This window comes from Neopsephotus bourkii, unplaced genomic scaffold (genome assembly GCF_033783945.1).
Source record: "Neopsephotus bourkii isolate Nb327-2 ecotype Australia unplaced genomic scaffold, CSIRO-AGI_Nbou_v1 NB_1120, whole genome shotgun sequence".
Lineage (NCBI taxonomy): Eukaryota > Metazoa > Chordata > Aves > Psittaciformes > Psittacidae > Neopsephotus > Neopsephotus bourkii.
In genome coordinates this window covers 1709319-1734668 of record NW_026901606.1, presented here as the reverse complement: position 1 = coordinate 1734668, position 25350 = coordinate 1709319, and the positions used below count along the sequence as shown (strand labels likewise).

At 39.6% G+C, this 25350-nt stretch overlaps 1 protein-coding gene across 4 annotated transcripts in view; it reads left to right on the top strand.

Annotated features, from left to right (window-relative positions):
- Positions 1–1678: 1678 nt before the first annotated feature.
- DCP1A (decapping mRNA 1A) overlaps positions 1679–25350 on the top strand; it is a 38805-nt gene continuing 15133 nt past the window's right edge. For 2 of the 4 annotated variants that reach the window (XM_061362346.1, XM_061362345.1), the window contains exons 1-6: positions 1680–1905; positions 2958–2998; positions 4561–4688; positions 14375–14441; positions 20337–20475; positions 25009–25128. In XM_061362346.1, coding sequence (XP_061218330.1) covers positions 1771–1905; positions 2958–2998; positions 4561–4688; positions 14375–14441; positions 20337–20475; positions 25009–25128 — 630 coding nt within the window. In that variant the 5' untranslated portion in view covers positions 1680–1770. Of the gene's footprint in view, positions 1906–2957; positions 2999–4560; positions 4689–14374; positions 14442–20336; positions 20476–25008; positions 25129–25350 lie in introns of all 4 variants that reach the window. The other 2 variants (XM_061362348.1, XM_061362347.1) reach the window with 2 other exon arrangements.

The following is a 25350-nucleotide window of genomic DNA, read 5'->3' as shown; positions in this document are numbered from 1 at the left end:
TGGGATGTGGTACACAGGAGTTTTGTGTTCAGATTTTTTTTGAAAAATGTCTTTTTATGTTCTAGCAGAACTTTCTGACATTGGAACAAACAAATTAATGGTCTCTCCAAAAAGCTTAACTTTATATTGGAACTCGCTATTTCCACTGCTTGTCATGAAGACTTTTTATGGAACCACACAACTGCTGCTGGATGCTTACTTACAGATTGTGCATTATATGTCTGCCATTATGGGAGAGAATTATATTGTAAAGATGTATTAAAATAAGAAGTATGCATACCTGCGGTGAAGAACATGACCTGTCCACACAGCTTAGTGGAAATTCTTCCCATCCTCAGAAGGGTCAGAATCTTGCCACAAACTTGATTTTGTTTAGAAATTTACAATCCTGCTTTTTTCTGTCAGATTACACAAAAGTCCACAGAGGTAGTTGAACCTCAGTGGGCTGTCCTGGAAGTCATTCATGTCTTAGCCCTAATAAGTGTTCTACATTTTCCTGCTCCTAAAATCAACTAATGATAATAAAAAAATAAATAAAAAATGGGGGAACAAAGCTCAAAAAATGCAGGAACAAAGCTCAGTGCACTGCATGTTACCTTGTTCTTGTTCCAGGAAACTTAAACATGTACTGCATAGAACAGCTGATGTTTACTATTCCTGAGAAAACTATGTTAGTATAAAAGTATATACGACAAATATATACCATATTTATACACTAAAATATACTATACCTTTAAAAACATTGAAAATTCCGTATCTCATGCAGACTGTAAACTATTCATATACCAGATATTGATGAACACATGAACAGGAACACATCCAAAGTACTGGAAGATAATGCCTCAGGCCTGTGACCCAGCGCATTGCACTTTATATGCTAGCCTGGAGTAAACTCAGAAGCCTGTTACTAACGTCAGTATATAACTAAGTACCTCTCACAGTATAAATAATACACAGATCTTAATCACTTCAGTTGAAACAAATAAGTTATTTCCCTTTGTAGCATGTCCAAATGTGGAGAGACAACTCAGAAGTTAACTGGAAATCTCAGAAACCATGCTCAAAGGGCCAAACACCAGGAACAGAGCAGGATAAGCTGACAGGATCCCTGCTTCGACAAAGGACGAGAAGACCTTTCCTCACAGCACTGCATGAGCTGCGCCTGAGCGACTATCTTTTATTTTGATGGAGCTACATCCAGCTGAAGTTGTGAGGAAGCGACAGGGAGGGAGTACAGCTCTCGTTTGGCAAGGTATGGCAATGGTGTCTGAGCGCCTGGTGGCACAGGAGCGTGGAGGCCATCGCTCAGCTGTGCCAGCTGCCATGGAGGAGTTTGGCCAAACCCGCAGCCGGTGGAGGCCCAGCCAAGGCGGCTGCTATCGCCGGCTCTGCTGGTGCCATGGGGGGCACACGCCACAGCCTGGCTGCCACGCATATGGCTGAACCCCGAGAAGCAGCAGGGCCGGTGCAGCCTCGGACACAGTCGCTGCCCGAGCCCCACGGCCAAGGGGGCTGAGAGATGGGGAAGAGGAAGCCCACGGACCCGGGGGAACGGCTCCGGGTCCCGAGGGAGCGTGAAAAGCTCCCCTCCTGCGAACTGGCGGGATCCACGGCCGGTAGCTACCACAGCGAAAGCCTGGGGAGGACTAGTGCGCCGGCGGAACAAGAGGCACGGGGCTTGGCGTTCCGGCCGGCGGCGGGGACGGGTGCACCGGTGACACCACGTGGCTGCTTCTTGGCCTCCGCCGCGAGTGGTTGCTGGGAGTTAAGATGGAGTCGGTAAGCAGAGCGGAGCAGGAGATGAGTCTGGCGGCCCTGCAGCAGCACGACCCCTACATCACCAGCATCGCTGACGTGACCGGGCAGGTAGCGCTCTACAGCTTCAGCCCGAAGGCCAACGAGTGGGTAAGTCTGGAGAAGCGAGCCCGGCTCTTTCAGCGCCCGGGTCGGACCGGGTGGCGGCGGCGCAGTCCCAGCCAGGGTATTCGCTGCCGTGGCAGGAGCTCCGGTCGCCTGTGTTGTCGCTCCAGCAGCCGCCCAGACCGGGGCCTGCTCACAGGGGCCTGGCGGGGGCTGTTCGCGACCAGAGGGAGGTTTGGGATTTGGGTGCCTGTCCCCCGCCGGGGTGTCGGCCCCTAAGGGCGCCTGTCCCGCGGAGAGAGAGCCGGTGCCTGCACGTCGTTCATCGCCTGTGGGTAGCTGTGAATGAAAAGCAGCGAGGCTGGAGGGTTGTTTTGCTCTTGGATGCCGTTGCTGCGTTTACTTCTTCTTGTTTGTCTTTTTTGATTGTAATTTGTTGTTGTTGCTTATGTGTGTTGAACAGACCCCTAATTTAGGAGTGAGATTTGAGAGGTGTTAGTGTTTGTCATACTATTAAAATGCAGTTTTTGCTTGGGTATCAGCTTTATCATAAAACTATAAAAATGAAAATACATGGAACTTCACATTGTCCTGTGCAGCACTGGGGTTGCACACAGCTTTTGGTGTTTGCAGGTCACAAGCACATGGCAAAGGTTGCCTTGAAAACAGAAATATGAAAGAGCTATAGTCCATAATTGATTTGTTGTTGGCTTTGTTGTCATTGCTGTTGTGGAAGACTACCTGTCTAATATTTTTAGACTAATGGACTGTGGTCCGTATTTAAAATAAGCAGTTGTGAGAAAGGTGTTCAGCTGTGACCTATGAGGCTCAGCACAGGAAGGCTGTAAGCTACTGTATATCCCACCATCAGGTTGAGAGCATGAGCAGAATCTTCTGGAAAATTAATTTAATTTTCTACCTTACTAATTAAAAACAAGTAGTCTCCAAAAGTAAGAGATCATATTTTCAGTCTTAGGATGTCAAACCTTATGGAAATAGAAGGATATTGTAAGTCTTGGTAATATAAATGCTATACAAAAGTTATATAACTGTGTGAACAAGCATATGCCTTAAATACAATTGCTGTATTTTTTTAGGAGAAAACCAACATAGAAGGGACCTTGTTTGTGTACAAAAGGTAAAGATGCTTTGTTGTTGGTTGATTGGGATTTTCTGGGAGAGGGTGGGGTGGTTCTCTTCCATAAGAAAATAAACCTCAGGTGGCTTCATGTGTGGCATTCATAGTGGATTTACTGCTTCCAGTAAACTCATAATTACTCATTTGTCCAGCTGTTAATGTCTGTATACTCACTGAAAAAGAATAAACTCTGCATTTAAGTGAATAATTGATAGGAGCACTTAAAAATGCTGCTGAAACATCGTAAAAGTTGATGAACACTGCATACGTAGCCATACAAAAACCTAGTTCATTTTGTTAATGCAGGAGCATTTGCTAATGTATCTAGTTAAATGTTGAGTCTTCTTTTGTCTCCTGAAATCCATAAAATTGATTGTGAAAGCAATACAGATGGCACTTTAAATCATCTGTCCTAACTTACTGTCAAAATGTGGCAGAAATGTTTGTAAATGAACAAAGTTGTCTAAAGGCTGGAGATCTGCTAGTGTATAGGTTGGGGGGGATTCCTTGATTTCCTCATCAAAACCATGGAAGATACTTCCAATTATATAGGATAGAGAAAATGGGTGCAAGGGGAGAACCAGCACATAAAACCAACCACTGATTTGTTTTAGATTACGGGCAAATAAAAAATCTAACAAAGAGATCTTACTGTTAAATAATACAGACCTGACACAGACTGCCACAGGGTAGGTCGTTGCAGTATTTTATAATGGCACTGTGAAGGAATACAAGTAACCAGTTCCTGTCTACTTTATGTATTTTCCAGCTTGGAGCTAAAGTAGTGTAAGAAAGCCAACCAAACTAAAACAAAACGGGCAAAAAAGGCAAAAAGTTTCCCTGTGACTAATTGATTATTTTAAACAAGTTCTGTTATGCACATTAAAAGACTGACTTGTGATGGTAAGAATTGCTTGCTCCATCCATAGATTTTGCTGCTGGCCATTCGGTAAAGGTGGCTGTATTGTTACAGAAATCTTAACATTTACTGACTAATTATATCTGGTTTTTACCCTCTCTTCACCATGCTGCTCTTGATTATATCAGTGCTTGCAGGCACATTTGTCTGTTTTGACAAGACATTCATGTAGCAAGAGAAAACAGCTCTAAAACTGACTTGAACTTGCAGGGCTTGCTTAGTGTTTTGGTTTATCACCTGGTGTCTAGCAAAAATGTAGATAATAAAAATTGTTTCACTAACCAATTCTAAAATGCCTCAAAACTATCTCATGTGAAGTATCGAACACACTTGCATTTTAATCCTGGACCTGTCCTAGTGGTTTTGGGTTTTTTTAATAGATTTTTTTTTTGAGGCATATCTGTGATTCAGTAGTTTAGCGCTGTAATGTTAATCCTAATCCTACTTTGAGGTAAGCATAATTTTAAATTGAAATGAGTCAGCATGCCAAGAAATTACGTAGATGAAAAACTGAGCTTCAGGACTACTAAAGCTTCACCTAATGAAGAAGTAGGGATTTGAAAATTAATTCATAACTGCCTCAGAAAATAGTATACATTGATTAAGGTATTAATCCTTAGTTTTCTTTTAATTGAAACAACAGGTCAGCTTCTCCTTATCATGGCTTTACGATAGTGAATCGACTGAACATGCACAACCTGGTTGAACCAGTAAATAAAGATTTGGAGTTTCAGCTCCATGAACCTTTTCTTCTGTACAGAAATGCTAACTGTGAGTATAACTTTCTTTAATCCGTATAAGCTTCACGTTCTGTTTTATAACCTAGACCATTTCTGATTACTGCGATGTCTGTTTCAAGTGTAACATGATGGGGGAGGTTCCAGTAAGAGGTCTCTTCGTGTTCTAAGGGCTTTCTCTTTTGCAACTTAAAAAATAAATATTAGTTGGTTGCTGCTTCAAGAAGTTAAGACAATTGCTCAGCTGTCGGTTGAAGATTTCTTTCTCCCAGTAGGTTTTGGACTTGGGAGATAGATGTTTATACAGATTTTCCTGGAGTCTAGACTCCAGCAAGTTTGGGTGTTGGAATACTTGTTGTACAAATGAGTGGTAAAATAGTAGTCAGTGTCTTTTTGCTGCCTTTTGAAATCTAATAGTGTGTTGGAACATCAGTCAAGCTTCAGAGTCCTAGTGTACTTGTGTTCCAAGTATGTTCACATGAAAAGTCCTGCTACTCCGAAGAGCTCAAAATATAAATTATGTAGCCCTTAGAGAAGGGAAGAGGGAGTATGTGTGTATATGAAATTCACAGTAGGTTAAGTAGATAAATAAAAGGCACCCCACAGATTAAGAGGGTCCTCCTGATACAAAGGAACCATTTCACGTTGTCTTTTATAGGCAGAGTTCTTCAGACTAGTTTGTTGCCTTCTCATGACACTTTGCTCTTACTCAGTTACTTGCAGAACCTGCCTGTATGCTATTTCAGTACAGTACTTTTCAACACCATGTCTTCTTCCTGTCAGAATATGCCCTTGAATTACAGATAGAAACACTGCTTTGGCGATGCTTCAGTGTAGCCAAAAGAACAGTCAAATGTTAATCCTTTCCTGTGTCCCCCTTGGAAAGCCTCTGGGGTCTGTGAGTAGTAGTACAGATTCTGTTATGGTGACGAAGAACAGCATAAGGTAGGTGGTCTCCTCTGTTTGATAATCTTGGCAATCCTGCTTCTGTATGCATCACTGACAGAAAAAAGTCAAAACTCAGGAATTTGAGAAGCCTGGATGATTAGGGAAGTAAATGACTGAAAAATCATGGCATTCAGGTGAAGTTCCCAACAAATAGAAAAAGGGAAATATAACCCCCATTTTCAAGAAAGGGAAAATAGATGACCCAGGGAATTACAGACCAGTCAGTCTCACCTCTGTGCCTGGCAAAATCTTGGAGCAGATTCTCCTGGAAGGCATGCTAAGGCACGTGAAAACCAACAAGGTGCTTGGTGACAGCCAGCGTGGCTTCACTAAGGGGAAATCCTGCCTGACCAATTTGGTGGCCTTCTATGATGGGGCTACAGAACTGATGGACAGGGGTAGAGCAGTTGATGTCATCTACCTGGACTTGAGCAAAGCGTTCAGCGCTGTCCCACATGACATCCTTGTCTCTAAATTGGAGAGACATCAATTTGATGAATGGACCACTCGGTGGATAAAGAACTGGCTGGATGGCTGCATGCAAAGAGTTCTGGTCAATGGCTCAATGTCCAGCTGGAGACCAGTAACAAGTGGTGACTCTCAGGGATCACTGTTGGGACTGGTCTTGTTCCATATCCATGTCAGTGACATGGACAGTGGGATTGAGTGCACCCTCAGCAAGTTTGCCAATGACACCAAACTATGTGGTTTGGTTGATAGGCTGGAGGGAAGGAATGCCATCCAGAGGGACCTTGACACGCTTGTGAGGTGGGCTGATGCCAACCTCATGAAGTTTGACCATGACAAGTGCAAGGTCCTACACCTGGGTCGGAGCAATCCCAGGCACAGCTACAGGCTGGGCAGAGAAGAGGTTCAGAGCAGCCCTGAGGAGGAGGACTTGGGGGTGCTGGTCGATGAGAAAATGAACATGAGCCGGCTTCACTGTGCGCTTGCAGCCCAGAAAGCCAACCGTATCCTGGGCTGCATCAAAAGGAGCGTGACCAGCAGGTCAAAGGAGGTGATCCTGCCCCTCTATGCTGCTCTCATGAGACCTCACCTGGAGTACTGTGTGCAGTTCTCGTGTCCTCAACATAAAAAGGACATGGAACTGTTGGAACAAGTCCAGAGGAGGGCCACAAGGATGATCAGGGGACTGGAGCACCTCCCATATGAAGACAGGCTGAGAAAGTTGGGGCTGTTCAGCCTGGAGAAGAGAAGGCTGCGTGGAGACCTCATAGCAGCCTTCTGGTAATCTGAAGGGGGGCTATAGGGATGCTGGGGATGGACTCTTCATTAGGGACTGTAGTGATAGGACAAGGGGTAATGGGTTAAAACTTAAACAGGGGAAGTTTAGAATTGGGTATATGGAAGAAGTTCTTTCCTGTTACGGTGGTGAGGCACTAGAATGGGTTGCCCAGAGAAGTTGTGAATGCTCCATCCCTGGTGGCGTTCAAGGCCAGGTTGAACAGAGCCTTGGGTGACATGGGTTAGTGTGGGGTGTCCCTGCCCATGGCAGGGGGGTTGAAACTAGATGATCTTAAGGTCCTTTCCAACCCTAACTATTCTTTGATTCTATGACTGGCAAGAAATTGGGAGAGGAAGAATACTGCATTGAGTTGGATGTTTTAGCAGATTGCTTGGTTTGGGAGGGAGAACAGCTGTAGGTGGTGGTGGTAGGGGGAGGATGGCCAGTGAGATAGGTGACAGAGGAAAGAAGTGCAATTGTGAGATTGGGGAATTGTGGGATAAATGAAGTAGGAAGTTCATTCACTTGTTTGTTGAAACTGCTGATGGTATCAGGGAAACAGGAGCTACTGTGGAATTAACACGGTGTATGATATTGGGGGTGATTAGAGGATCATTTATAAACGAAGCAGTCAAAGAGGGGAAGCTGTGTGTGAGTTCATTAGCAACCCCTAAAGCTAATTATGTGCCTTTTTTCTTTATTGATGAAAGCTCCCCTCTTCCTGTGGAATGCTATTGTGTAATATCTGTAGAAGTTAGGATAGAGATGACATAGAAGGTACAAGGAAGGAAGACATTCATACAAACATGAGCAAGGAAATTGTTATAGACTTTATAGACTGGATACAGGAAATAATTGCACTCTGAAGGAATTGAGAGAGTCCTTTCTTACCCCCCCTCCCCTCGATCTTTCCCATTTTCTAACACTCTTTAAGGGACTTTAGTCAGAAATTATCCTTTGCTTCCTCACTATATCCTGTCTCCTGGAAGATGGTGGAAGCATGTCCAGAAACAGTCTGTGCTGATTGCAGATTGAAAATGCTTGGTGTAGTTAGCACATCATCAGTTATTTCCCCAAGTGTCACACATAAGCAGGCGATCAGTTTTTGTATGTTCTGCTACTGTTCATTTTGTTCAAATACAAGCTTGAATGCATAGAAAACAGTATCTAAGCTTTTTATTCCTTACGATTTCAGCACAGCTAACTCCCTTATGTTTTGCATTCAGCTGTGCTTGGCTTCTCTTATGTACAGTTTCTAAAATTTTCTGACTTCGATTCCCTGAATTGGTTAGAAAAAAACAAATTGTATGATTGAAATCTTCAGTGTTAAAGCTGTTTGCCTTTATCTGCAGAGTGTTCATGAAACTTAACAAAAAAACCAAACCCCAAAAGCCAACCAAAGAACACCCCCAGAAGACCTCTTTGGGATTAATTTGGATTTGCAGATAAATTTCAACATGTATGTTTTATTTGTATGCATAGATTTGGAAGTATTCAAGTTCCCTTCATGCGGAAGGGTGTTTGCTTCTGCTCAGCTGCCTGCTGGCATGAAAACCTGGCAATTTTGGGACAAATTCAAACAGGTTTAAGCCAGGGGTTAATGGAATGTGTATCTCCAAGGGCTTAATGTGGTGTATCTCTAAGGGCTTAATGTGAGGTTCTTTTGAAATCCTTTAATAACTGAAAGAGGAGGGACTGCTAGGTTGTACAAGGAAAAATTACCTCTTACACAGAGGGTTGGCAATGGGTTTTCTGTTGTAGTGGGATTTGTTGTTTTTTTGTTTGGTTGGTTGGTGGTTTTTTTGTATCCTGCTTGGGGAAACCAACTTTGATTATTGTAAACTCTTAAGAGTAAGTTGTCCTGTGAAGATTGCTGAATGCTTCAACAACTGATTCTGTTTCCTTACCTTACAGATGGGGAATGGTTCAGACTACCTGATTAAAAACCTAAAATAGTATTTATTAATATTTCTCTTTGGCAGAGCCAAATATATTTTGGGCCTGTATATTTAGGTTGTAACAGGATCAGTGGCAAATCTGGGTTTACACTTCCAAAAAGCATGGTAGAAATAGTAGAAGATGATCAAAGCAAAATTATGCCACCACCACATACACAGGGAAGGTTGCATGTTAACAATCTTTATAACCTAATATGATACTACTGTTTTATAAAAACTTTGCTCTGGGATTCTGTCTTGACTTAAGATAGTAAGGATGAGGTTATATTTATCTGTTATTTACCATATATATATATAAATATATATAATTATATGTTATATTTACCAGATTGGACCTCTGGCATTTCTGTCTTGAATAGCATGAGATCTGTTCTGAGTATATCATGTAACATACTCCAGTCTGTGCAGAGCTTCTGACAAGGTATGTGAGGAGCTTTGCAAGCAGTATATAAATACTATTTTTGCATGGTAAATATGATCATGCAAGATCATATTTTTTGTAGGTTTTATAATTATGTTATAGTTTTATTTGTTCAAATACTTATTTTTAATATGCAGTGTAATCTTTGGTTTGCATATCAGAACAAACTTTTGTTAAGCTGTAGACATGAGATCCTTTATCCCCCTGTTTTTGCAAAGTGGGATATGAAGGAGTCTCATGGGTGTTCTGGAAGGAGAATAGACCAAGCAATACAGTGGCTTTCTTAAGTCTTTGTTGTGTTCACTTAGTGGAATGGAAGACATTTGGGTCTATTTGTTACTCATTGTTCTGGTTAGATGTTAGACACATAGAGGTGTTTTTCCCCCCTTTTCAGTATTTTAACCATTAATAGGGAAATATTCCTTAAATCCATGTTTTTTTAATATTTTTTTTCCTCAGAATCATTCTGGCTACATATATGTTTCAAGCCCCAAAAGAATACCTAACCCCAAGTCTTTGAGAAAGGCTGTATCTACTTTAAAAGTTGCATATAATGCTGCCTGAAAACTTAGGCCATTTTCTCATTGTTCATTACATCAGATCTTAAAGCACATGGTCTGGGGTGTGACTGAGAAGCTCTGAGACATTATACCAGTTACAGTGATAAATAGGAAAAAATGGTGTTCTACTTTTCATTGTTAGAAAGAACTGAAGAAAGCAAATATCTCTAAATGTTAACACATAAATTGCCAAAATGAAAAGAAATTGTTTTGCTTAATGTAACATTCTTTTCTGATTTAGAATTCATCTTAAAAGGTAGATTTTATATTTTCTTTAGATTATACTTCATACTTAATGTGCTGTTTATTATTCCTTAATCTGGAATGTGTGTTGCTGGGTCCCTGTGATCCTTGTATAACTTTCCCCCTGGACACATGCACATTCTTTAGAATATTTATTCATGAAGCACTGAATCTTACTGGCCATTTTTTTAAATGATTCTAGGCTTATTCCCTTTCCTCTGTGTTTTATGAAGTCCACTAAACTCTGATTAAAGAAAAAAGTATATACGGTTCTGCCAGTAAAAGTAATAATAGACCACTCTGAAAGTTCAGACCTGTAATATGGGAGTTTCAAGACAATAGTTGATAGTGTGATTAATGATAGTGGAAAATTAGTTGACGTTTTAAGCAATGGTCAACTTACCTCTTAAAGTCTGCAAGAAGTATTCCGCTAAGTCTTTCTCACTTATAACTTTTCTGCTGTATCGGTAGTGTTGGTCTTGCTGAAAAGGCTTTTCAGTCCAAGCTAGTTCACTTGCAAGGTCAGGCAGATTGATTTCCATGGTGCTGAAAAGACAGATGCCAAGTGTAGAACTTGGGTATTAAAATAAATAGCCCTTGTTTGGTGTGGGTTGTTTTTTTTTTTCTCTCGCTTCTTATTTGTGTTCAAGGGTAAGAGTTAGTAAATAAAAAATGATGGATTTTGGAAAGGTTTGTATGTTTAGGCTGTAAGCTAGATTACAAAGTGCTGTCTCCTGGGCTTGTTGTATTAGTATTAATTACCCAAAGTTATATTCAGAATATCAAAAGCAAGAAGAGTTCCATAATGTCAATTAAAATTATTTGAAAAAGCTCCTGAGTGGTTTCAAACCAGGGCATCTTTCCTGGTAAGTAAAGCCTCTCGTTATCATCTCTGTTCCCAGCTGGCAATGCATTAAGTATAACATATCTCTGTGCTTGCTGAAGTGGAATGGCACTCCAGCAAATGCATTAACCCAGTGGTTCAGGCTGCGATAAGAAGGGAACCTATTCTTGATACCTCTACAGCAGAAGCGGCAATGAAAGCTGTGGGGGGGAGGAACCATTGAAAGCTGTTAAGTTCTAAAAATACTTTAATCTGAAAGATGGCACTCCAACTGGAAGGGGATTTCCACTCTGGTTTGGTGTAGCAAAGTAGTAATCACTCTTTTTTTCACACTGTACTTCATCAGGTGGCATTTGTTAAAGGATTCCTGGTCTTGCTTGCCACCTGCTGAATTACTCCAGTGCAACTGCTTGTGGGACTGTGCTGTGAACTGTATTTGTGAGATGCCCTTAGATATTCAAAACAGTAAGAAAGGGAGGGGCTGCTTTATTATTAATTCTAGTGATTTATAAATATATGTGGCAGGCTAATATTTAAATTGAGGAGAATCTGAATGGTGAATGAGGAATCTCAGTGAAGATGATATTAGAGCAGATTGAGGAGAGGTGACATTTCAGCTAACCTTGCTGTTAGAAGAACCATGAGCTTTGAGATTGCTTTATGTGCTTTTGTCTTAAACTCTTATTTGAAGTGTAAAATGATGCATATACCATATGTGAATCATGTGTATACATGCTTTTCTTTATAGATGATTTCCTGTAGGATGGGTTTCAAATTGAGTCCTTTCTTTCTAGCGACAGCTTGAAAGGCTGTTATTTGTCCTCCCCTTCCAGTTGTTACTTTTCATTGAATAGCAGATCTAAATTGGAACTGTAAAATAAAACTTCTGTCTCTTCTGTCACCTCTTCCAGCTAGTTAAGGTAACTTAAATGTCATCTTTTTGAATGAGATGAAGCCCTGTGTGCACAAATGGCTGAACTGCCTAAGGCAAGAGAGTGGTAGTGTCTGAAATTGCTGAAACTAGCAGTGCTGATGAGTCCCAACGCCTGGCCTGGTGTTCTCTGACTACAGTTTCATGAACATTTTAATAGTTTTGTTTTACTGTGCTGCCCCCAGCTTCTTGTTTCTATTCTCTCTCTTGTGCTAGGTGGCATGTTTGTGAACTAGAGGCACAAATAGTATCAAGGAACTATTCTGGACTAAAATGTATCCAGTTGACATGAGGGAGAGGGGTGAACTGGGATAGGATGTGTTAATGGCAAATTTGTGGGATGGTGACACCGCTTTTTTCTGCTCAGTTAAAATGCAAACTGAAGTGAAAGTACATCTTTGGGATAAAAATTCATTTTATATTCCCACAGAGTGAGGACGCCACCTCACTGTTGCTTTTTGCTATCCCGACTTAATTCAGATGCGATGTCTGGGCAATATTGGTACAGTAAGGTGACTGCCTGTGGGAGCAATGGGAGCTTGGTGCTGAAGAGACCAAGACCTTCCTTTTGGTGTCACCCAGCTGTTAGGTTTGAGCAGGAGGACCTCCATAATGCTTTTGTTTTCTCAAAATCTCTGTTTTCCCATAGGAGTTTCAAACAAGTTTTAATGATCTACCTGGTCGAGCTTGGAGAGAAATTGAGTGTTTTGTTTAGATAAATATTTGTGGGTTAGTGTTTCTAATAAAAATTGCATATGTCAGAGAAGAGTGTAGATGAAGGTAACTGATGACTTCATTTTATAAAGTCTGATTTGATGTGGTATGGATTACTCATTACATCTTGTGTGTTAAAATGTATGTGAATCCAACTGAAAGATATTGATGATGATGATTACAAACTGCTTCTACTTGACTACTAAAGATGCTGCCCAGCATTCAGTGTAGAAAAACTGGATAAAAAGTGCTGAACTAAATTGAAAAAATGAGCCACATAATTTATTGCTTTGTTGGATGAAACTCTTAGAAGAGCTGCAGTAGAAAGATATGCCATTAGACTTATTCAGCTGAAGATTTGCTGGGTATAGTAGAAAGATCACGTATATACATAAAAATTGGTAAGTACCAGCTCTCCTTTAAATAAGGACGTTCATAGCTAAAATTGCATGCATGCATAAAGTATGTCAAATACAGTAATGGGGTTGGGAGACACATACTTCTAAGGCAAGGGAACTGATAATTCCTCTTTTAAAAAGAGGAAGGTAAACATTCCAGCCCTTTGGACCATATCTAAGTTAATGCCCAAGTTTACTTGTTCATAATCTGCTGTACATCTTTGTAGTACTCTTAATGTTTTGCCATGACTCCGATTGCTTGCCAGTAATACAAAGTGGAAAAAAGCCTGATAGTCTGTATACCAAACTGAGATTTTAATCTACTTCTGGTCTTGTGTAGGCCTGTTTCTGGCGTAATTGAGTGTGACTTTTATCATTTGTCCTGTGAAGATATCATTATAGGTTCCTTATCTTCATTTCTTCAGCAAGTACGCTTTTGAAGAAGCTCTCTTCTCTTGGCAGTTTGTCTGATAATGAAGTCATGGAAGGGAAAGAGCTTTTCTTCAGTGCTGAAGTATGTTACATGACTACAGAAGTAGATCATATTAGAAACATTTTCATGTTTCTATCCAGTAGACAATTCAGTTATATCGAACTGTAAATATTAATAAATATTTCTTAAGCATTGGCTACATGTTTGAAATGCTTTTTTAATTGTTTCATCTTTTGTAAGATGAAAGTTCCTTAAATTGTACTGTATTGATTTCTGTCTGTGACTTGAAAAGCTTTGTTGTCTGTTGCTTAAGCTGTAACCTGAAACAAACACCCAGATGAATACAGTTGTTAATAAAAAAGTGAAGTAGAACTTCAGTTTGACTTAGGATGTCGCTATAGAAATTAAGCGTGGGCATGACTGTTTGAGGGTTTTGGTCCAACACAGTAAGTCTAGGATAACTAGAATGTCTAGGAAAAAAGTTTGGTAAATAATTGCTGCCTTTGCCATGGCTTGAAATGATTTTGAGTGGGCTTTGAGACTTTTGACTATACAGGTACTTATTTACAAAAATAATTTGGAAGGGAAACTACCAGAAAGCCTCTGTCTAAACTATCATACTGTAATTCCAACTTTAACATTTTTGTTCAAAATATAGATAAATCTAAAAATGAGTGCTTAAACATTAGACAGGATATTCTTTAGCCTAGTTTAAATGGTAAAGTCAGTAGTTCCAAACAGAAGGTCACAGAAGAATCTGATAGTTCAAACTTAATTTTCCTGTCACTTTTAGTTACAAACAGTATCAACATTTTGTAGTTTTTGTATTTAAACTGACTGAATTGGATTTGTGTTTGCACATGCGCAATTTCTGATTACTTTATAAATACTGGTCAGTCACACAGAATACCGAATGGAAACTGATGGTAATTCATATGTTGCAGATCTAAGGGGTTTCCTACTGATTTATTTTTTTTCTTAAACCTCTGTCTTACATTTGCACTTTTTTTTTTTTATCTTCAAGTGTCAATTTACAGTATCTGGTTTTACAACAAGAATGACTGTCATCGAATAGCAAAACTCATGGCTAAGTAAGTACCGTGGTCTTATTCTGTAATTCTTTTATGCAATACAGAAAAAAGTGAACCTAGTGAACATGTTTGGTTTTTTTTCCTCATTCCTTAACTAGTATGGTAACAGGGTTTTTAGTAATCAAAATACTGGGGTTTTGATAAAAACTACAGCCTTAGAAGTTTTAGTTAAGGGGTAAAAAAATCAGTTTAAGCCTTAGTTTGCATTCTCTAGTGAAAGCAGGTGTGACCACTGTTGATTTTATTTTGTATGGGGATGATGGCAAAAGATGACTCTGCAGAAAGTGTAATCAAATGATGGCCAGTGTTTTGGTTTTTTTTAGTTTTGTGGTTTATTTGGTGATGGGCTTGTTTTTGTTTGGATTTGAGGGGTGTTTTGATTTTAAGGGTTAGTTACTATTTCTGACACAAGTGAAGTGTTGGAGAATAGTGGGGGAAGTAGGTGGAATCCTACAGAGTTAAAGCAATGTTGTGAGAATAAGGAAAACTACGAAATAATAGGACCCTCCTGCTAATTACTGGATTGTTCGATTTTTCCCTTTCCTTCCCCTCTGGAGATAAAGTTGGTTTGTGAAGCTGCCGTGTCACTTGCTCTTATTTTGTAGTTCCAAGGGCTCTTAGAGATACCATGCAGCAGGAAAACTTCTGAAATGGTCTCAATTTAAAGAAACTTTAAAAGACTGTATTTGCAGTAACTTGGGTATGTTAGCTTGAAGCTGTTGTTGCTGCAGCAGTGTAGGTAGTGTATCTTTACTGTAGATGGTTGCACAGCTGGAGTGCTTAAGCCTGGAGAACAGCAGAGGTCAGAGGAGGGTGGAACTGGTTGAGTTGATGATGTGGCATAAAGTCTTTGAAATGCTGTGACTGGAGGCTGTTCTTGCACCTTTCTGCTCTTTCAGGGGAGCTGCCTTGCAGATTAAGCCAAGATGTTTTACTAATAGAAATGGATGAGAATTAACTTCAACAAATCTTCAGTGTCCTTACAGAAGGAAGGAGCTTGAATTGTTTGATAGTTACAGTAGGAAAGATGCAAAACTGCAAAATGCAAATGTACTACATAGAATATCTTGTCATTCTTTGTTCTCTCCCGTGCTTTTCTTCATAATTTTTCCTGAACTTTCCTTTTCACTTTCCTGAACTTTCTTTTCTATTGCATGACTTAATCAGCATGTTGTGTCTTGCAAGTTGGGACATCCTGAGGACAGACAAAACTTGAAAGCAGGCTAACACTTTGACTAGTTTCCATATACTTAAGCAGAATTTCTTGGTCTGGGATTTTTGCTTTGGGTTGTTTTTTCCTCACAGAAGCCATGTAAGGCAACACAAATTATGGATTTTGATATTTGATATAAAATTATTTTTCTAAATTCTTGTTTTTTTTCTCTCCTCCTTATAAGCCTATACAGTTCCTATTTCCCACTTCTTTCTCCTCCCCTCCCAGCTGTGTTTAACTTCTTGCTCTTATTTGGCTTTTCCAAATACTGGGATTGATTTTAAGGGTTAATTGAAAACAATTGTGTGAAACTGACTCTTGGAAATTGTTACCAAAATGAAGAAAATGTCTGTTGCCTCTCCTTTGTATAAGCAGAGCATCAGATGGCCATGGCTTTCTTCTTTTAATGCATCTTTTAAGACAACAATTAATGTTTGAAGTGACAGAAAAAGCTGAACTCTTTGAACTCTACCATGTTCTTATTATGTCATGTACAACTGCAGTGCAGATGGAAGTGTCGTGTGGCAAAACTTGAGTTCATTTGCTATTAAACCTGGTCCCTATAGCATGAATCATGGGCTAGAGATGCTTCAGGGATCTTTAAAAGTGTAACAGGTAACAGATCAGTCTAGCCATGGGCACAGCAGTCCATAAAGCACATCTCACCTTTTTGCTGCATTCTGTAATATTCTGAAAATAACTGTAACCCAGCAGGGTCATTTAAAGTCAGTCTGGGAATAATCTAAGATTTTTTGTCATCTCCTTTGCAAGCTACTGTAGCCTGCCTTTTCTTGGGTTCCTGATACCTGTGTTGCAGCTTTATTGACACAGAGGCAGAAGTGCCAAAAGTAGTGTTACTGCTTCACTCCCATTGATGTTGTAGATATTCATATGCTCTTGTGACTGTAGCATCTCAGTCCCCTAGAAAGTTTGAGATTACAAATTACTTTGGAAGGTTAAAAAGCTGAAATGCATTTTTCAAATGTTAGAACTTTTTATGCTAGGTGTTGGAATGACTGTGGATTACAAGTATCTTTGAAACTGAAATTGGAGCTCATGTATCAAGCAGACCTTGGGGAACATGCATTGAGCTTTGTCATTTCAAACTTATGCAAGTGGATCTAGAGAAATCAAAAGTGTACACTGGATATTGACCAAATACAGACAGTTACATTTTATTGAGCTGGCTGGGACCTCACTTTAGTATGATTTTTAGTCTTGCTGCTATTAACTTGGTTAAAAGAGATATTAAGTGACTTTAGCTAGTGTAAGTGCTAGCAGTAGGTCTTTCATTATCTGAGCACTTTTTTCATAAAGTCGTCATCATTATTGGATCACTGAGTGTCTCAATAGTTCTATTTCTTTTTTCCTTTAAAGTTGTGTATGGATTTGGGGGTAACAAAAGTGTTGGCAGAGGCTATTTCTGTACTCAGAAAGGTATTTAGAGTAAGTCTATTTCCTTGTATTTGTTGAAAGAGCACTGTAGGATGAAATCACACTTTGTTTGGTGCCATACATGTTATAGCTTCTGAGTATCTAAAGGTTCATATTGGGGAAAATGAAATGAAGATGTTCTAGTTGCACACTGCTGTAGGATGGAAAAGCTGCACTTCTGAGGCTGCTGTTAGAAACTTGCTGAAAAGTGGATTGATACGATTTTGCTGACATCTGTTTCCACAAACATCAAGCTTTTTCTCCCCCAAGATGTGTAGAGGCAGTCAGAAGAAAGGTAAAAATGCTGATGCTTTTGTTGCTTCTGTGCGAGGGAGGCTGAAATTGCAGGAATTTCATCCTGGGATGAAAGATGTGTTTCAGAAAACTTAAAATATACTCTTAATAGAATAAAATGGAATCTTAGAGAAGAAAAGCTTCATTTCAGCACTTGGTAGCAGGCTCCATCAGGCTTAGTTCAGTATGTTTTGAAATAAATATTTACATTGTCTTCCAAGAGCATTAATTTTGTTCCATAATTTTGTCTTAGGTGGAAAAAATGGATTTTTGCCCTTTTGTTTAGATGGGGGTTTTATTACTGATAGGAAAGAGTACTGCCTTTATTGTACCTCTGAGCTTCAAAAACACAACCATATAAGGCTTGAAGGAGATTTGTACTCTTTTTTTCCTGCAGCTTAACTTGTCCTTATTGTGCCAGACTGAGTTAACAAGATTGCAGACCATCCACTTATATTTTGGTGGCTTATCTTTCAAAGGAAAAGTAAGTTAATGTTCGTAGGCTTTGCAATCACAGACTTCAGTTCTCACATTCTCTCTCTCTTTCTCCCACTCTGCCCACCCCACTCTCTTCAGCGAGGTTGTGCCAGGTATATTTTCAATGCTGTAACTGCATATATTCTTACACAAATGGTCACAGCAGTGACTGTATCCCTGGAGGAGTGTGTGCCTCTTCCACTGCCTGATATAATGGAAGGAAACAGCAGGCCTTGCTTAAAAAAGATTTAATCCTGGATTGTGAAGAGAGCATGCTCAGTGTACAGATTTACATTAGTTGACTTTTTCCCCAGCAAAGGTTTGGATTTACAGAACTTTTTTTCTTACAAAAAAAAAAATCAAGAATTTTCCAAAATTAAAAAGTATAATGGGAGTCATCAAACTCCTGACTTCAAAAGGAATTAAATTGGATCAAGGTAATTGTTTGAGGGATGAGCATTCTAGATGCAGTAGGACAGAAACCAGGGTTTTCAAATCTTTGTGAAACTATTGCATTCTGATGTGTAAATTCATAGTGGGGTTTATAGGTTGGTTTACAGGCTTGTTTTACTGTGTTTCAAGAGTCAGACCCAAACTGGCTTCTGCGATCCAGGCAGCAAGCTAAAAGTGGGACAGTACTGCAGGGAGTTTTGGAGGTTTAGTGTTACACATTTACCCCATCACCACCATCTGACTGTAACCTGCACCAGACAGAAGATGGAGGAAGAGCTATTAGACACTTTGTCTGCATGAGAGGATAATCTGTTCTTAAAAAAACAATTTTACCTTTAACTGGAGTATTTATTTTCCTGATACAATTATGCCGACACTTAAAACCTCAGCAAAGTATTTGGGTATTCTCTCACCTTGCTCTTTCTCACCCCTAGTTTTGGAGTTGAGTTTAGACAGGTCCTAAGTCAGGGCTGTATGATGGCGTGGGGTGCTGGAACAAAATGTTCTCTCAGGGTGTCACCATAGAAACATTTGTACAGTGTTTAGCTGCTGCATCCAAACGAACACATACTGCAGTTCGTAGAAATTGTTAGACAGTGTAGATTGGCCTGCCTGTTCTGAGTTACCATTTGCAGGTGAATGCTTGCTTACAGACAGAAGAAGCTGTGCTAATAATGAGAAGCTGGTATGATTTAAATTTTTCAAAGTAATTTTGAGGAAGGGTTGAATTACTAGAAGCCAAATCCAACCCTTCTTCAAATAAACATAGCTAAACTCTAGTGATGTGAAGAGGTTTGGTTGCTAGAAAACTGAAAAGAAACTTCCAAAACTTGAACTTTTTTTTTTTTTTTTTCCCCAGAAATGGCAACATAGAGGTGCCTATAAATATCTAATTACACTCTCCCAAATCTACAGTTTGTCCTGAATCTGAACTGACCCAAAGAAACTGGAGGCTGGAATGATTGGCACTTTCTGTGATTGTTGTGATGGCACCTTTTGGCTCCCCCATCAGCCATTAGTTCCACAGCTTGAGAAGTCTGAAGTGCCAGCTCGAGAGCTCTGCCCTGTTTGCAGTGCTTGTTTTTTCTTAACATATTTCATTAATGCAGGCTTAAAAAAAGAAGGGATTACAGGCTGGTGTGCGTTTATTTCAAGAGGATAAGCTTTAGTGCATGCACAACTGTGTATATCTTGTGAATTGCAAATGGATTAGGAGTAGAAGTATATGCTGCCTTTACTTTTATTAGGGAAATGTACCAGGTACACATCTTCTTGCATGTCTCAACCATCTTTTAAATTGAAGGGGTTTGATACTTGAGGCAGGTAGGGGTGGAGCAGAAATGGTGAATGAACTGTAGGCACCGAAGGCCAGAGGAAAGCATGTGTTGTAGACCCGCAGGTAATTTGAATGACAACAGTTAAAGAAGAAAATGGTTTGTTGTTCTTCCCAGAGCCTTAAGTGTGGTAGTAAGGGTTGATGTGCTTTAAGCCTCCTTGCTGGCTGGCTCCAGAGACATCTGGTGTGAGCCAGCTCTCTTCTTTACCACTGTCTTTGTGGTGTTGTATAATGGTAGGCCTTGTCCTGAATCAGAACTGTGTTGTAATTGATTTTGTTGAATAACATGGCTTGACTTGTCTAAATATGGAAAAAATCAAGTTGAGAAGTAAGTCTGTGGTATAATACATGTACTCTTTGTATATTGCATGATTGGATGTCCACATATTTTATTGTGAAAATGTCTGAACATGACAGTTTCACAGAAGCAGTATTTACTGTAGGCAAACTGTGAGAGACAGACCAGTACTGTCTGCATTGGAGATAAATCGTGCAGACCATTTGACGACTTGTATAAACCTTGTAGCAAATGAAAACCTGTGTAACTTTGGACAACTATGTGTTAGACTTTTATTCAGGCAGAACAAAATGTGTTAATAAGCTGGGAGTACATTTTTCTTTACTGCTTTTTCCAAGATGTTAATTCGAGGTAAAATTCTGAAATTGTGTTTCTTCTTTGCTGTTACAGAGTGGTACAACAAGAAGCTCAGAGATCACAACGAGTTTCCCAGGACAGAAAAAGTCCTACCAGAACCAATGGCTGCAATGAAAACAAGCCCATTGACATCCTGGAAATGCTTAGTAAAGCCAAGGATGAATATGAACGAGTAAGGAAATGTCTTATTCCCCCCCTTTTCTTTCTTTTCCCCTAACCTTAAGAACAGCTAAAACCACTGCTTCTGCTTCTGAATAAGGGGCTTAGGACATCATGTGAAGTGCACTGCAGTAGTGTTCCCTGTGATTTCTGAGAGCAAAATGATAGAGAATAAATCTCTCTTGTCCTATGAAACACACTCTTACACAAGGTTGCAAAGTAATGAACCTTATCCCTAATTTAATGAGCCTGCATGTTGTGATGTTTGAACTGCCCCATTTTTGGAGTGTGGGGGAGAAATACAATTTTAAAAACATATCTGGAGATGCAGACACAACAAAATGCTTTCTGAAAACAGCTGTGTGGGCTGCTTCATGTCAGTACTCATCTACTGTTTTGTTCTGTGAGTTTGTTGTCAAAACATGAAAGATTAGGTATCTGTGACACTGCAGATGTTCAGTACCACTGACCACCTCTGCTTTTGTCAGCCACTATACGAAACATTTAAAATAAGGAATTGCAAGATGACAACTTGGGTTTTCATTTTTTCCTGCATACTGCATGTCACTGGAGGAGATCTGCTGTGATTCATGCCATAATGGAGAGCATTCATTGAGCTGCACACTAAAATGTTTTGGCAAGTTGAATAATGTAACAGAAGCCCAGAAACTTTGTGAACTATCCCCTGCCTGTGACACAAGCACTGATATAGAATGACTTAGAGAGAAGGGATGGTATGGGGAAAAATTCATGTTGTAAACCAGTGTGGGACTTGTATGAATTATTAAGCCTATCTGGAGACTAGTTTTTAACATATCAGCTGTGTTTTGTTTAGGGAGCAGGTATTCTCTGTTCTTATTTCAGTAGCCTTCTTTTAAGATGGATGTCTTGTTCCCTCCTTCAAGTACACTATACTAGGAAAGAGTCTCTGATTTCAGGCAAGATAGGTTGAATGTCTATCATGTGATCCAAATTTTGTTTCTGGGAATAGAAAAAACCAATGTACCCAACAGTGTGTCTCTCTTCTTAGTCTCAAAAGACATCTTCTAGTATTAGAAATCAGAGATACATTCATTCAGTGTATTTGTAGACTCTGGTAAGCATATTTTTAATAGCTGTACATGAAGTATAACAATACTGTTCTGCTGTCCTTTTGTTCCCCAGTTGACTGCTTCTCTGCTCTGTGTCTGCTATTTTAATGAATTAATTGACTTCAGAAGGAGGAGTCTGGTATCTTTAGTTAGTGCTAAATTCACAGATATACGTAATGGAGAGTATTACTTCTCTTAGGAAAGAGCTACCATGTGTAGTCTTGAGGACCAAATTCGTACATCCAGGACAAATATAAGGGCAATATGAGGGAGGAAAAAAGGAAACAAGGATTCTGAACATGCCTCTCCCTGAGTATAATAGTACAAGAATGTGCAATAACAAAATGTGTGAGTATGATGTTGCAGAACTGTGATGTGGGGTTTGGTGTCTGTTCTGGTGGGAGAAGAGTTGGCACAAGTGTAGTACTTGATTCCTTACAGAAGTCTCTTGTGCAGCAGAGTTCCTTTGAGTACTTGAGGTTTGAGTCTTTGTAGGATTCTAGATTGTCAAAGGAGAAAAGAAGAAATGTGTGGATTAAGCCTTCCATGAACCAGTTTAATTTACCACTTTCTGATGTAGGTTGAGGGCAGGTAAATGTGACAAACCATACAGTGTGTGTGACCTGGGCTAGATAGTAGCTTCTGAAAATCAATGATGTTGTTTTCAATGCTTTAAATACAGAATTAAAAAAAAAAAAAAGTCAACCAAAACAAAACCAAGTGCTTTTGATTCTCTGAGCATCAGTGCTGTTCAGGGAGAAAGTGTCTATGTACAAAGGCCAGCATTGTGGAAGGAGCAGCTTTTGTAAGGGCACAGGAGGAAGCATCAAAACCTGAATGACTCATCTTTGTGTTGTATCAATTGTGATAGGTTTGAAATAGTTGGAGGCTTTTGGGGAAGAAAAAACCACACACCACAGGAACTCCCTGTTTTGGTAGTGCCCTCTTAGGTTGTGGTGAAGCCTTCCTCCGTCTTTGTATTGGATAACACACGTTTCCAACAGATGGTTCTTAAAAATGACTTGAGCTATTCCTGCTTCTCCTCTCCCAGTTCCCAGGTCTTTTCTGTGTAAGAGCACTGAAAAGCTTTTGCTAGAAATACAGTTCCTAAGTATAATGTCTGAATCTCAGTACACAAATACAGATAAAACAGGCAATGGTATACAGATTTTGTGGTGTAATACAGTAGGGAAATCTGCAGGGCATGGACTACAGTAGAGCTGCTGTATAACTGGGGGGTTTGTGTCTTGGTCTTCATTTGGTGGGTGTTTGTTTCTTGATGCTTTAGGACATTAGTGAAACTAGAATAATTACTTAATTTTCTTTTTGTGTAAACTGAATCTGTTCCAATGTAATCCCATGGCCTATGACTGTAGTTATGTAGAAGTTGCCAGATAAACAGGATTGCATGATGTTGGTCATATTTCAAGCAGATTTCTTTGGAGGAATGTTCTGTCAATCACCTCAGCTTTAGCAACAAACCTCTGGCACATCAATTTTGGAATTCCTTGTAGCCACAGTATGTCAATGTGAAGTAACCAACTTGCTTTGAAGATGGCTTTGAGAGACCTTTCCTGTCTTAATTTTTTTATTACTGTTTTATAGCAGTCAGTAATTATGCATGAATTTGTATTTAGGAGTAGAAAGTATTTATCTGCCTGGTACGTTCCAGATGGATCATACAGTAATCCTTGTCTGCAGCCCACATGTGATTGGCAGAATGTCAGCATGAGAAAGGGGCACAGAGAGTGAAAGAGATTTGTGAAGGTCTGAGTGATTTAATCTAGGGTTCCAAAACAGCTTAATCCGTCAAGTACTCACTACATCAAGTCCATATGTGAAAATGAATGAATTCTGGATTTACTTTTTTTTTAAAAGAGGTGAATGAATGCTTTTTATAGTGTAGTGTTTTGTGAATGTGTTTCAGAATGAGCACAGAAACATACTGCAGCGCCTCCTCTAGTGAAAAGAAAACTATGCTTGTTTGGTTTTGGGGGTTTTGGGGTGTTTTTTTTTGTTGTTTTGTGTGTGTGTGACCACAAGGCATCTGACAGTTCAGGCACAAAGGGCTTAGACCTTCAACTCAGTGACACTAAAAACCAGAAAGATGAAGTTGCTTCTCATCCCTGTCTCTAAATCACAACACGTAGTCTTGAATTTTGTATTTATTGTTTTCAATTAGAAACTGAAAACAAAAGAGTAATAAAATTCAGTTTGGTTTTTAACTTGTTGGTAAAAGTTTAGTTCATATTTTGTTGCTGTAAGCAACCAGAGCAATCATGGTGTTTTATGCTAATGTTCAGCTGTATCAGGTGCATAAGCTGTAGTTTACCTATTGAAAGCTTGACAGTTCTATAGTTTGGGTGTTTTCACTGGTGTTTGAAACCATAATACAATTTCTGTGCTTGTTTATGTGTATATTTATTAAAGATGAAAGTCAACTTGATCTGTAAACATACTGTTTGTTACAATGTAGCTCTTGTCTGGTTTCACCTTGTTCACAGAAAATCAAATTAGCACCTTCTGAAAATACATGTGCATGGTTAATTACAGCCTGTGGAATTAAGTTGGTGACAAGCTCTTTGCCCAGCCACTCAGGATGATTTCTGAAAGGATTTTTTCTGTTAAGCTGTTTCTAGTTGGGGTTCTTGAATTAATGAAGTGTAGCAAACTTCCTCATTAGCAGATACTGCAGATACAGGATGTAGAAAAGGCTGCCTTTTGTATATTGTTTTCCTTCTTGGCCAAGGAAGTATGACACCAGTTGTCAATTTTTTTCTTTTATAATATAAAGTGAAAGCTTTATGACCACATACTAAATGGTGGATGTCTTTGTATAATCTTTGTTTCCTAAAATTCATGAATTCTGCAGTGTCTTACAGGCTATGTACAGAGTACTGATCTCTGTATTTCAAAGTGTCATGTGAACAGGATTGCAGTAGAGGATAAATGTGGATTTAAAGTCATGAAGATAGGCTGAGAAAGTTGGGGCTGTTCAGCCTGGAGAAGAGAAGGCTACGTGGAGATCTCATAGCAGCCTTGCAGTATCTGAAAGGGGGACTGTAAGGGTGCTGGGGGGGGACTGTAAGGGTGTTGGGGAGGGACTCTTCGTTAGGGACTGTAGTGATAGGACAAGGGGTAATGGGTTAAAACTTAAACGAGGAAAGCTCAGATTGGATATAAGGAGGAAATTCTTTAGTGTGAGGGTGGTGAGGCACTGGAATGGGTTGCCCAAGGAAGTTGTGAATGCTCCATCCCTGGCAGTGTTCAAGGCCAGGTTGGACAGAGCCTTGGGTGGTATGGTTTAGTGTGAGGTGTCCATGCCCATGGCAGAGGGGGGGTTGGAACTGGATGATCTTAAGGTCCTTTCCAACCCTAACTATTCTATGATTCTATGTATTTCTGTTGATGTTTTCACTTTTTTTTCCTTTTTTTTTTCTTTTTTTAACCCACAGAATCAGAATAATGATTTAAGTATTGTATCAAGTTCTGCAATGCAACAAAATGCAAATCCGCCAAAGCCAGAAAGCACAGAGCCTTCAGAACAGAAAACATCAATACAAGTGCAAGAGCAGGTAAGTGCCATCCAGCCATAAAAAGGTGCTTTTTTATTTTACTTTTAATTTATAAAAGATAAACTAATGTGTTTGGAGGCTGTTAGTATCCTGAATTCTGTCTTTTTGAGTTAGCATTTAAAAATATAAGGTTCTGTCACATTACTGTGAATATCCGAGTTTATATGGGCTAACTTGGATTCTGGGAGAAGTCAGTCCACGGTGATGTGCAGGATCACTTGC